Here is a 12,377-nt window from a genome sequence, read left to right on the forward strand (position 1 = left end):
AAGCCCAAGAGCTGCTCACCTAAGCTCTTTTCTCATCAGTCTGTGTCACACGCTCCATCACCCTGGGTCTTTTCTGACCTCAGAGTAGGTGACGCCGCATTCTGCAAAGCAAGTTTGTTGATACACCCATAACACCCTATTATGGAACACACTGGTCTCAGTTTGTGACGGTGTCTGCACCCTGGCCAAGAACCCCAGTAAACCTTTCTGCACAGCCCTTCATAATGTGACCTCTGGAGCCAGGGGCTCATGAAAGACCTGGGGATCTGTAATAAATTATGGCAATGGAGCCAGATCAACTCAGTGCTGCACAGCTATCAAGAAAGCATTGTGGAGCCACTCCCTCCTTGTGTGCTCACAAAGTCAACATTCGATTGATTCTCCAGCTGCTAGCAAACCAGGATGGAAGGCGTGAAATGGAGCAAATGAGGCTTGGGAGTCAGTTGCAACTGACTAGAATCATATGAAAAAGAAACTAAGGAGTTACTGGAAAGAATCTGGAAACTCTCTTCAAACTTAGATGTAAAAACCACCTGTACAATGACTACTGTTCGGTCCTTATAGCGGGAGGGAGGAAGCTGGGGATGTAGCTGGAGGCCCTGGGCTCCAAATCTGGCATAACAAGAAAGGCTTCGGAGCCAGTGTTAGATGGGGATGGAGGAGGGTGTTAAAGTTCACGGTGCACCACCATTTTTTTTTCTCAAAAGTTGGTGCACACCTACAATCCCCGCACTGCGGGAGGCTAAGGTAGGAAAATCCAGAGTGAGGCAAGCCTAGGCTATACAATGAAAATCTACCTAAAAACAAAAACTGGAAGGAGTCGTGTTAAATATATGTAGTGTTGGCAGGGCTAGATGATTAAATGGCTGTTAAATGCTTAGGAGAGTAAGGAGAACACTTCTACCTTGAATTGTGTAACTGTAACACCGTTTGGTTTTCATGTGTGTTTGTATGCATGCATGTGCACCATGAGTGTGCTAATGTCTTGGAAGTTCAGTAGGGTGTCAAATCCCCTAAAGCCAGGGTTTCACAGTTGTGAGCTGCCATGTGGGTGCTGGGGGCTGAACTTGGGTCCTCTATAAGAGCTGCAAGTGCCTTAACTATTGAGTCATCTCTTGCTTTAAAACTTTAAAAAATCTATGAAGGATGCACATATGACACAGTAGGTATGTGGAGGTCAGAGGACCCCTGGTAGGAGTCAGTTTCTGCCTCCTACCATGTGGGTCCCTGTGACCAAACTCTGTTGGCTGCAGGCTTGCCTTTACCCTTTGAGCCATCTCCAACACTGACTATCCATTTTAAAAATCAGCAACCCAATGCAATATGCTATCCTGGGACAGTAAAGGGGTCTGTAGAAAACAAAATGTGACATCTGTAGTCATATGCCAATCACAGCTTGTTTTGGTAGTTGCCTCCTGAGTCATATTCCTACTGGACCCTTCTTGCCAGTACTAGAACTCATACTTCAGTGCTGGCCCAGCTTCCATCTTCCTGACCCTGGAAGTGGTCTTCAGTCTCCAAGGCCAAGTTTATCCACCCAGCCATGCTCTGAGGCAATTTTATCTGTTAAGAGCTTGCAAGCTAAACTGGGCAGTGGCACACACCTTTAATCCCAGCACTCAGGAGGCAGGCAGATAGAGGCCAGCCTGGTCTACAAGAGCTAGTTCAAAAAGCTACAGAGAAACCCTGTCTCGAAAAATCAAAATAAATAACTAGAAAAGAGCTTGCAAGCTGGTACCACAGGACCCAGTACTAAGGGAACTATGCAGGTGAGTTCTTCAGAGATGAACACCCCTGGAAGGAACACATCACGCAGTCAGAAGTTGGGCTGGGCTAGTTCACTCAGCAGTCGCATGAAATTCTAAGATGTTTGGGATGTCCTTACAAGGCAGGGCCTGAGTCACCCGGAGGGTGATAGGCAAGGCCATTGCTTGGTAGGGGCACTTCCCATAGAGGGTCAATCCCAGGAGCTAGCAACCCAGCCCTTCTTTTCTGAAGGGAGCTGCTGTCATCTAGATGTGCTACAGTATGTTGATTCTTAGTCTCCAGGACAGTGGAGGACAGAAGGCAGATGCAGAGACTGGACTTGAGAAAGCTTCCTTCCTACAGGAACCAACCATCTCCTGTGCTCACTCAGGTCCCACAGAAGCCAGAGCAGAAACTCCTGTCTGCTTACCCAGAGCTCCCAAGCTGTAGGATTCATGTTCATCCCAAATAAGCACAGAACACTGAAGAAAGACTTCACTTAAATGTTTCTTAATAAATTTCTGGGTTTATATCTTTTCAAGCAAACGAATACTTTTATTAACATGTAAGATTTTTCAAACATGGTAGGGGTTTTGACCTCAAATGCTTCTCAGGTCTGCTACTCAATACATTTATAGCTTGACTACATATGAACCTTGAAGACGCCTCTTCCTCGAAGTTTAGGGTCCACTGCAGACAGTTCCAAGATTTCCTTCTCAGCCCACAACAGGCACTGCAAATGTCTTTCATTTTATGCCCAGATCTCCTCAAATATATGGGGATAAAATATCAACTTGTACAGACTGTCAAGACTGTGTGTCCCATTCTGGGTTCCATTTCATTTAGAAATGAGTTAGGCTGTCCAAACAAACTCATCAAACAGGTTACAATAGATAGTGGAGCACATAAAATTTAAATTTTGCACAAAATACATCTCTCCTCCTTTGGTCTCACACAGAAATTAAAGCCCCCCTGATAGAAACAATACTATCCTCCGACCCTTCTCCCAGGTCATCAGTCCTAGCCATATCCGGCCCATCCGCAGTCCCAGTCTGGTCCCTTCTTCTGCCATTGCTGCATGGACTGGTCTTCTAGAACGCAGCTCCTTCAGAACTTCCAGAGCCAGTGAGCTCCAACCCGGGTCACAAGTGTCACAGGGACCCAAAGTTCCAGGGAGCTATCAGGTCACCCAAGAAGGAGCAAAGCACCTCAAAATGCATAAACAACAACCAAAGCCCAGGAACGAACGTCATCCAACTGCCACAAGGGCTTACAATCTAGGCCCCAATTCCCGTATGTGAGCGCATTTTCCAAATCAAAGTTATTTCCGAACCCAAACAAACAAAAAAAAGAACCGCTGAATAATCAAAACTCATATCGAGGTCGTCAACCGCAGACCGTAGCAGAAACGTAGTGTCAGTGAGAACAGAGTCAAGACGGGGGGGGGGGGGGGGGGGGAGAAAAAAAAGAAAAAGAAAAAAAAGGGAAAACAAAAGGCTCTCTGGTTTCAGCTTCTCCAGGGTGTCATGTCAGCCAATCGCCATCACTCGACCAGAATCCATTGGCTGGAGACCTAAAGCACGGGCGGGAGAGATTCATCATCAAGATGTTAATCCCGCTGGACAGCGAACACCGGCGAACACCGGGCCTCTCCTGGAGGCTGCCCCACGCCTCCCAGCACAATCTGGAATCTTCCACGGCCTCCCCACTGACAATCTGCTGGAGCCCTTCTCCAGAGGGGCCTAGTTCACTCCCGAAGCGACCAGCCAGCCTCCTCCCACAGTCGCCCACGCCCCGCCGGGATCCCTCCCTTACCGCGGCCCGCTCACGACGACTCGCTCTTCTCTATCCGTCGCACCAGCTGCACCAGCATCTCGGCCATCTTCGCCATCTCCTGTGCCTTCTCCTCGGCCTTCTCCGCCCTGGGGCCGCGGGGGTCGGCGCCGCCCGCCTGGAGGTGGTTGAGCGCGCTCTCCTCCGAGGCCTCCACCTGCGTCTTGATCTGGATCAGCATATTGTCCATCTCCCACAGCTTGCCCCGGTTGCGCACGGGCGCGCGCCCGCGCTCGCGCGTCAGCGACGCGATGTCCTCGCGCATCTCGTGGATGACGGGCAGCAGAAACTGCTCGAAGTCCTCCTCCGGCTCCAGCACCTCCACCTCCTCGGGCTCCGCCAGCTCCACCGCATCCAGGGGCCGCATCTCCGCCGCAGTGCTCGTCTGCGGGACACTCAGTGACCGAGCTCCGGCCGAGTCCTCAAAACTTCGGCCGCTGTTCAACTTTCGGCCGAGGAGAGGCCACGGAGACGAGCGACCGCCGAGCTGACGAGCGGCGAACAAAATGGAGTCCCAACCGTCAACCAGAGCTCTGCGCCTTGCGACCCCTTTCACGACACTGCCGCGCCCCTCTTTACGGTCGCGCTGCGGGCGCGCGCACGTCCGTGAAGGGGCGGGGCGAGCGCCTTCGCGGCCGCGCGCAAACGTCTGTTACCCATCCCTCCAAGGTCCTTGGAGTGGTTCTGAACGTTGCCAAGATCACATTTCACTGTATCTTATTCTCGTTTTATTTATTTATTTATTTATTTAGAGACAGGATCTCACGCTGTAGTCAAAGCTGTCCTGGAACTCAATTATGTGGCTGTCAAACATGGACCTGGGAAATCCTGTGTGTGTGTGTGTGTGTGTGTGTATGTGTGTGTGTGTGTGTACACGATCACTATTGCCAAGACAGCTTCTACTGTATAACCCAACAAATGAGTTGAACCCATATATCCACACAAAGCCTGGTTCATGGATTACACACACTAGTGATTATGAGTTACCAATGTCATCAGTGTCACATTAAGGGAAGTACTAGAAGCCCTTCCCCTTGGAGTTGTTTAACTAAGAGAGTCCAGATTGAACTGTCTACTTCCTGTTCCCTGTGTATTCTATTCTCTGTCTCTCTGTTGCATGAGTCTGAATCCGCACCTGCCTGAAGGCTGTCTTGTGACTCAGTTTGTCCCTGTGTATGTCTCCATGTCTGTTGTGTGAGCTGTCTCTTCTCTCTGTTGGTGGCATGTCTGTCCCTACAAAGGGTTTCCCTCTCTCTTTACTGACTGGCATTGAAAGCAGCGTGTGGGTAAGGAATGGGACACTTACTGAAGTCTTTAACAGAGCTGTACAAGGGACTAAGTCACTGGTTCCAACTGACCCAGCAACCAAGCATCATTGTTTATCAACCAATAACCATAAATGATTCTTTTCAACCTTTATGGTAGATTTTAGGAAGTTACTTTCAATTTTGTATTTGCTGCTTTGTCTGGGTTAAGGGCATGGAGGAGTGCATAATTTAAGATTCTAGATATACATTTTTATGTTGTAAAAGTTGATTACATAGGAAATCCAAGGCAAGTAAGTTGGTTGTTACACTGTTCCCCCCCTCTCTCTCTCTCTCTCTCTCTCTCTCTCTCTCTCTCTCTCTCTCTCTCTCTCTCTCTCTCTCTCTCTCTCTCTCTCCTTCTCTCCCTCCTTTTTTTGGTGTTTTGAGACAGGACTTCTCTGTGTATCTCTGACTGTCCTGGAACTCACTCTAGACCAGGCTGGCCTCCAACTCACAGAGATCTGCCTGCCTCTGCATCCTTAGTGCTAGGATTAAAGGAATGTGCCACCATTGATTGGTTTACACTGTTCTCCTTCTTTTTTTTTTTCTTTTTTTAATTTTCGAAACAGGGTTTCTCCGTAGCTTTTGGTTCCTGTCCTGGAACTATTTCTTGTAGACCAGGCTGACCTCGAACTCACAGAGATCCACCTGCCTCTGCCTCCCGAGTGCTGGGATTAAAGGCGTGCACCACCACCTCCCGGCTACACTGTTCTTTTAAAGGTGAGTTAAACCAACAGTTTGAGCACACAGTAAGCTAGCAATCTTAAATGACTTCAGGTGTATTATTAACTTTGGTTGTTCAGCAAAAGTTCCAGTTTTTAGAATGTAAGATATGTTCAGAACATTGCATTGCTGCAATCCTGCACGTAATGTTACAGCCCGTTTGTTACTGTGCAAAGTCAGAAGCAATCAACCTTCAGTAGTGAATGAGCATGGAATACCATTCAGCACTAAAAGGAATAAGTCACCAAACAATGAAAAGACACACGGAGTTAAGTGTTACTAAATGAAGGCAGTCCACTTGCATGTCAATCACATGATTCTAACTACTTACGTTTCCAGAAAGGGCAGACCAGGGACACAGAAAGATGGATGGTTCCAGAGGGTGGGACAGACAGACAGAGCATGGGGCCCTTTTAGGGCAGTGAAGCCGCTATGAAGACACTACAGTGGCGCGCACATTCCATCACATGTTAATCTGAAGCCACAGTTTCCAAGAGTGAACTCTAACAGAAGCAGAAGCTTTGCTGCTTGCGCTGCACGCTGTGGACCCGTTGCTGGAAACAATGCTCCAATGGTGTAATGTGGGTGGTGTGAGAAGTCAGGGCCTGTGTGGGCCCTGCACTTTTTGCTCACTTTTCCTGGGAACCTAAAAGTCTGTTTTAAAATGATGAGAAAGGGGATGGACAGGCTGGGGAGCTAATGTGCTTGCTGTGCAAATTCGGAGACCCACGTGCAGAACCTTCACCATGTTAAGAGGGTGCAGTGGCTCATGTCTGTAACCCCAGCACTGTGTGTGTGTGTGTGTGTGTGTGTGTGTGTGTGGACAGGTGAATCTCAAGCTTGTTGGTCAGTCAGTCTAGCTGAACTGGGGAGCTCCAGGATCAGTGGAAGACTCTGTCTCAAAAAGAATGAGGTCGTTCTCTAGATGAATAGAAGAAAAAAAAATGCCGGGCAGTGGTGGCACACACCTTTAATCCCAACACTTGGGAGGCAGAGGCAGGCGGATCTCTGTGAGTTCGAGACCAGCCTGGTCTACAAGAGCTAGTTCCAGGTCAGGCTCTAAAACTACAGCAAAACCCTGTCTCTCTCACACACGCGCGCACACACACACACCACACAAAAAGGTTAGGACCGAATGACTCTCACTGCAGGACACAAGGCATACTTGTGCAGTGTTCATCCCGTGGAGCTCTGGGGACACTTTGTTTTCTGTTTGTAGTTTTCTTCTTTTAGTTATTTGTTTTTTACATTTAGAGTAGGATGGGGAGGAGGTGCTGTTACTCTTGTGGGCTTATGGAAGGGGGAGGGCAACTTTCTTCCCACATGTGGGTCTGAGGGATCAAACTCAGGTTTTAAGCTTGGTAGCAAATACCCTTACCTACTGAGTTATCCTTCTGTCCTTCTGCCCCTACCCCACCCATGTGTGTGCACGCAGTCTGTCTTTTGTTGCTGTTGCTGTTTACATGGGAGAACTGGTCTATAAACTTCAATTGATTCTCCTGGCTCTACATCCCATCTGGTCAGGGAGCACAGGAATTATACAAGTGCTACTGTGCTTGGCTTCATCGGGTTCAGGGATTCAAACACTGGTCTTTGGGCTTGCAGGGCAAATGCTTTACCTACTAAGTCATTTCCCAGCTCTATTCTCTACCCTTTTTCTTTATTCTGTCTAGTTTCTTAAGTAAAATTGATTTTAGCACTTTTCTTTGTTTCTAATATAGCACTTAAGACCCTAAATTCCAATGTGTGACTTGAGATGCTTCACACAACTTTGAGTATATTATTGTAAGAGTATGTTTATTCCTGTTATGAATTTTTTATTATTGTAAGAGTATGTTTATTCCTGTTATGAATTATTTTTGTTTTTGATTTTTTTTGAGATAAGGACTGATTTACATAGTGAGTTCCAGGACGGTCAGGATGAAATAGTGAGACCCTGTGTCACAATAAAATAAAGAAATTGAAGGTACGGTTTTGCAATCAGCTTGATTGGGGCCACCTCAGGGCATGGTAGCCGCTGCTGGGAAATAAACAGGGGTGCAGGATTCTCAGCTGACCAACAGTGGTAAGCAACCTACTGATGTGGAGCCTCGTCTCCCCAGGCTGGAGACTGAAAAACAGTTTGTCCTAGAAGTGGCAAGAAAGGCCATGTGGGGAAGAACGGCAACTCCAAGTCCTGTGGCTCGGGTCCTGGCCTGCAGGGCGAGAGGTGGCAATTTCTGTCCCCTCTTGATGCCCTCAGGAGTGATCCTGAATGCACTGTGCTTAGAAACCTGGAACATAGAGCTGCCTTAAATGACTTCCAGAGACAGCATGGCCCTGGACACGTGGGAGTGAGCTGTGACTGTGGTCCTCATACTGCTGCTGGCCCTGAGAGCCGGTGCTCCAAGGATGACATGCTTCATTGTCAAGGCCTTGTACTAAATGTGACCTGTCTTAGTTAGGGTTTCTATTGCTGTGAAGAGACACCATGACCATGGCAACTCTTATAAAGGAAAGCATTTAATTGGGGTGGCAAGCTTACATTTCAGAGGTTAAGTCCATTATCATTTATCATCATAGCAGGACATGGCAGCATGCGGACAGACGTGCTGGAGAAGGAGCTTAGAGTTCTACATCTTGATCCACAGGCATCAGGAAGCGAACTGTGTCACTCAGCATAGCTTTAGCATAGGAGGAGACCTCAAAGCCTGCCCCCGCAGTGACATACTTCCTCCAACAAAGCCAGATCTCCTAATAGAACCACTCCCTTTGGGGGCCATTTTCTTTCAAATCACCACATGACCCTTTTCAAATTCTATTGACATCCTAACCATTAGTAGGAGATGGGTCCCTTCAGAGGAACTAAGGGCTAGATTTGGTCTTGAGTGTGAGACCCCCATGATAAGATTAATGTCCTTAGCTGGGAAGTGATGGCATATGCCTTTAGTCCCAGCACTCAGGAGACCGAGGTAGGCAGTCTCTGAGTTCGAGGCTAGCCTGGTTTGCAGAGCAAGTTCCTGGACAGCCAGCGTTCCAAGAGCTCAGTCCTGCCCTCTGATATGTACCCTGTGAAGACATATTGTGAAGGCAGCCATCTGCAAAGCAGGAGGGCAGTCTCCAACAGGTATCTGTTGGTACCTTGGTCTTGAACTCAAAGCCTCTAGACGCACAAGAAATAGATGCCTAGCCTGCAGCAGTTTGTTATGGTTGCTCCTGTTGACTGAGACAGCTGATGTCTGCCCCTAAGCATGATGGAAACTCACAGGCTCTACCCCTTTTCTCTCTGCAGTCTTCACACCAAAACATTGGGACCAGAACCAAACAAGTGAACCCAAGTAGCAATTCAAACACGCAGATAATTATTAATAGAAACACTGAGCAGAACAGATCTTTCAGACTCACAAAGGAGAAGCCAGGCACAGTGGCGCATATGTGTAATCTCATCACTGAGGTGGAGCCAGGACTGCGAGCCTCAGAAATGCAGGTGTGTGTGTGGTCAATGTGCACATGGGAAGGCCTCACTGGAAGCCAGAACAGGGATGAGGTTGTGACACAGTGTCCTGGAAATGTGTTATTAGCCACAAGGGTCACCTTGCAAGGACTTGTAGACTTCCTCCATTAGAAGAAATTACTCCTCCATTAGAAGGAATATTTTATGAAACTGACCTCTTTTCTTCCTGCTACCTTCTTTATTCTTTCTTTCTGGTGTTGGGGAGGGAAGTTAAGACCTGGCATATACTACTCAAGTCTACCACCTCAGAGATACACACCCGTCCTGGGAAGTGAAATGGAATGACATCTGGTGTCTTAATTGGGTTTCTTCTTCTTTCTTTTTTTCTTTTTTTAATTTTTTTTGTCTATTTAGATTCCTCTCCTTTTTAAAAAAAATATTTTTATGGTTTATTTAACCTTTTATTTTATGTGCATTGGTGTGAAGGTGAGCTGCCATGTGGGTGCTGGGAATTGAACCCAGGTCCTCTGGAAGAGCAGTCAGTGCTCTTAACCACTGAGCCATCTCTCCAGCCCCTAGTTAGGCTTTCTATTGCTATGAAGAGACACCATGGCCACCGCAACTCTTATGTGAAGAGACACCATTACCACCATAACTCTTATAAAGAAAAATATTTAATTGGGACTAGCTTAGAGTTTTAGTCCATTATCAACGGGGTGCTACATGGGGACATGTAGACAGACATGATGCTGGAGGAGTTGAGAGTTCTACATCTTGATTCACAGCAAGATGTGAATTGTGTACCACATTGGGCATATGAGACACCAAAGTCTGCCCCCACAGTGACACACTTCCTCCATCACGGCCATACACTCCAACAAGGCCACACCTCCTAATAGTGCCACTTCCTATGGGCCAAGAATCCCATATGTCTATGGGGGCCATGCCCATTCAAATCACCACACCTGGAGTCTCCTACAGTGGCAGAAGACCCGAGAGGAGAGGGTTATAGCACTCTACTGGGTGTGGAGGTTCTTTTGTATTACATGGACTCTCCTGGCTGCTGTACTCGGTGATGGTGGTGGTGGGTGCTTTTTGAAGCACTCAGTCTTTTGAGACTTGAAGTGCCAGGTCTTTTTAAAGCAGACAACACATTTTGTAGATGCTACTTTGTTGAAGTTCTAGTGAAATGGTATTTGGTGGGAGAATGGTTAAACCCCTTTCATGGGGCACATGCACCATGATGTACACACAGGTTTGGGAAGGGTGTAGAGTGCTGGCTTGGCGCCTTCAATGAGGCAAGAGCAGGAGTGGCTGAGCTGTGTTCCTGTGTCACTGACTGGTACCTTACTGTTCCCTGTACATACTACATATAAGGGCCAGTCAGGTCTTAGTTCACAGAATCTCACTTCCCAGATACTAGAGACTGCCATGATGACCAGTGCAGCTAGGGAGCACTTTGTTCATTTCCACAAGGGTCACTTTGCAAAATCATCAGTGGATGTAAGTTGAGACCCCATAAATAGCCAGGCAGCAGTGGTGCACACTTTTAATCCCAGCACTTGGGAGGCAGAGGCAGGCGGATCTCAATGAATTTGAGGTCAGCCTGGTCTACAAAGTGAGTTCTAGGACGGGCAGGGTTGTTACGCTGAGAAATTCTGTCTCGAAAAACAAACAAAAAAAAGGAGCCAGGTGATGGTGGTGCACACCTTTAATCCCAGCACTCGGGAGGCAGAGGCAGGAGGACCTCTGTGAGTTCAAGGCCAGCCTTGTCTACAAGAGCTAGTTCCAGGACCGGCTCCAAAAGCTACAGCAAAACCCTGTCTCGAAAAACAAAACAAAATAAAAAAGAAAAACTAAAAACAGAAAAAGAAAGAAAATAATAAGATCCCATAAACATCACAGGTGTGAGCATGTCCCTGGGCTGGCAGGAAAGAGAGGGAACGACTCTAGCTGCCTGCCCACGTCTGGAAGTCCCTTGCAGTCTGCAGCCTTTGCTGTCTGCTGCAGTTTGCTCAGCCCTACTGTGCACAGCAGGAAACCTGACTTTCCTAGCATCCGGGTGCATAACAGAGCAGCGGGGGCTACAGCAAGCTTGGTGACTTTGTGATCCCAAGACAGTTCCTCTTTGAGACCAGAGTTGTTAATGCTGGTCCCTTGGGATATTGATTGCTCCCTGGGCAACAGGGACAACATGAGGAACAGTGCTGGCCACAAAGGCACTGTGCCCAACTGCCCAATCCCAGCTGTGTACTGAAGGTAAGCAGACCCTAATACCTGAATGAATATACCTGATCCCTGGACATCCTTCTAGTCCTCAGGAAGAAGGGACCTCTGCTGAGAGCGGAGCTCACGGGGACCATGATGGGAATGGAGAAGGGAAGCAGTGGAGGGATGGGCAGTGTTCCCTGCCAGCACTCTGCATGCACACCGTTCTAGAGCATAACCACGCAGCTCCACTTTTGGATACAGTGCCTGTGTTCACTGTAGCAGTTGGGGTTCCAAGGTGACATGTGAGGGGGAGCTTAGGGCTAGCTGATATATAAGTATCTGTTTCTTCTTAAGAGGAAAGAAGAACATGGTGCCTGGAACGGCAACAGCAGACAGCGTGTCAGGATTTGTTCAGTAGTTGGCAGAAGGTAGAAGAGAGTACCCAGCAAAGATGGAATTGGATTGACTGTTCTGGAGGGGTGGACGGTGCTAGGGATGAGCATCGCTGAGCAACTCAAATCCAGCCTCACGAACCACTCTTGGCTGTACTATAGAGATGCTTGAGGCAATTTGGTGCAATACACCTTCTCACTAGTACTAATAACGTGTGTGTGTGTGTGTGTGTGTGTTTTGAGGAAGGGTCTCATGAATTCCAGGCTGGAGGCTGGCCTGGAACTTGCTAGGTAGCTCAGGATGACTTGTGCTCTTGATCCTCCTGCCTCCGTCTCCCCAGTACTAGGATTACAAGTGTGCACAGCCACACCTAGTGTTTGCAGTACTGGGGATTGAACTCAGGGTCTGGGGATACTATGCAAATACTCTACCAACTGTCATCCTTAGCCCCACCCCCCTTTTTTAAAGACAAGATTTTCACTATGTAGCTCAGGCCAGCCTGGGACTCACAGTCCAACATGGCAGAGCCGCTTGTGACTCTGAATCAGTTGCGCCTCTGAGCAGCGGAGCGGCAGGCTGTTTTGGATGTTGGCTCCATGCTGAGCCATTGGCATGGTCTCAGAGTACTTTTTTCCTGATCCCGAGTGGGCACACAAACATCCAGTCTCCTAAAAGCCATTGAAATGCTTTAAAGCCAGAGTTTGCACTGGCGGCACAGCCCAGGAAGCCCT

The 12,377-nt window shown here is 48.0% G+C and overlaps 1 protein-coding gene across 1 annotated transcript; it reads right to left on the reverse strand.

Annotated features, from left to right (window-relative positions):
• Positions 1-2,237: 2,237 nt before the first annotated feature.
• Positions 2,238-4,114, reverse strand: LOC130875911 (MORF4 family-associated protein 1). The gene is made up of 2 exons (XM_057772215.1): positions 3,562-4,114; positions 2,238-3,319 (listed from the first exon to the last, which is right to left on the reverse strand). Exon 1 carries the CDS (start codon positions 3,944-3,946, stop codon positions 3,572-3,574), a length of 375 nt encoding a protein of 124 aa, XP_057628198.1. The 5' UTR covers positions 3,947-4,114; the 3' UTR covers positions 2,238-3,319; positions 3,562-3,571.
• Positions 4,115-12,377: the final 8,263 nt, after the last annotated feature.

Source organism: Chionomys nivalis, chromosome 6 (assembly GCF_950005125.1).
Source record: "Chionomys nivalis chromosome 6, mChiNiv1.1, whole genome shotgun sequence".
In the NCBI taxonomy this organism is placed as follows: Eukaryota; Metazoa; Chordata; class Mammalia; order Rodentia; family Cricetidae; genus Chionomys; species Chionomys nivalis.

Excerpts from the sequence above, each read along its gene's own strand:
- LOC130875911 (XM_057772215.1), bottom strand. The coding sequence starts at position 3,946 with ATGCGGCCCCTGGATGCGGTGGAGCTGGCGGAGCCCGAGGAGGTGGAG.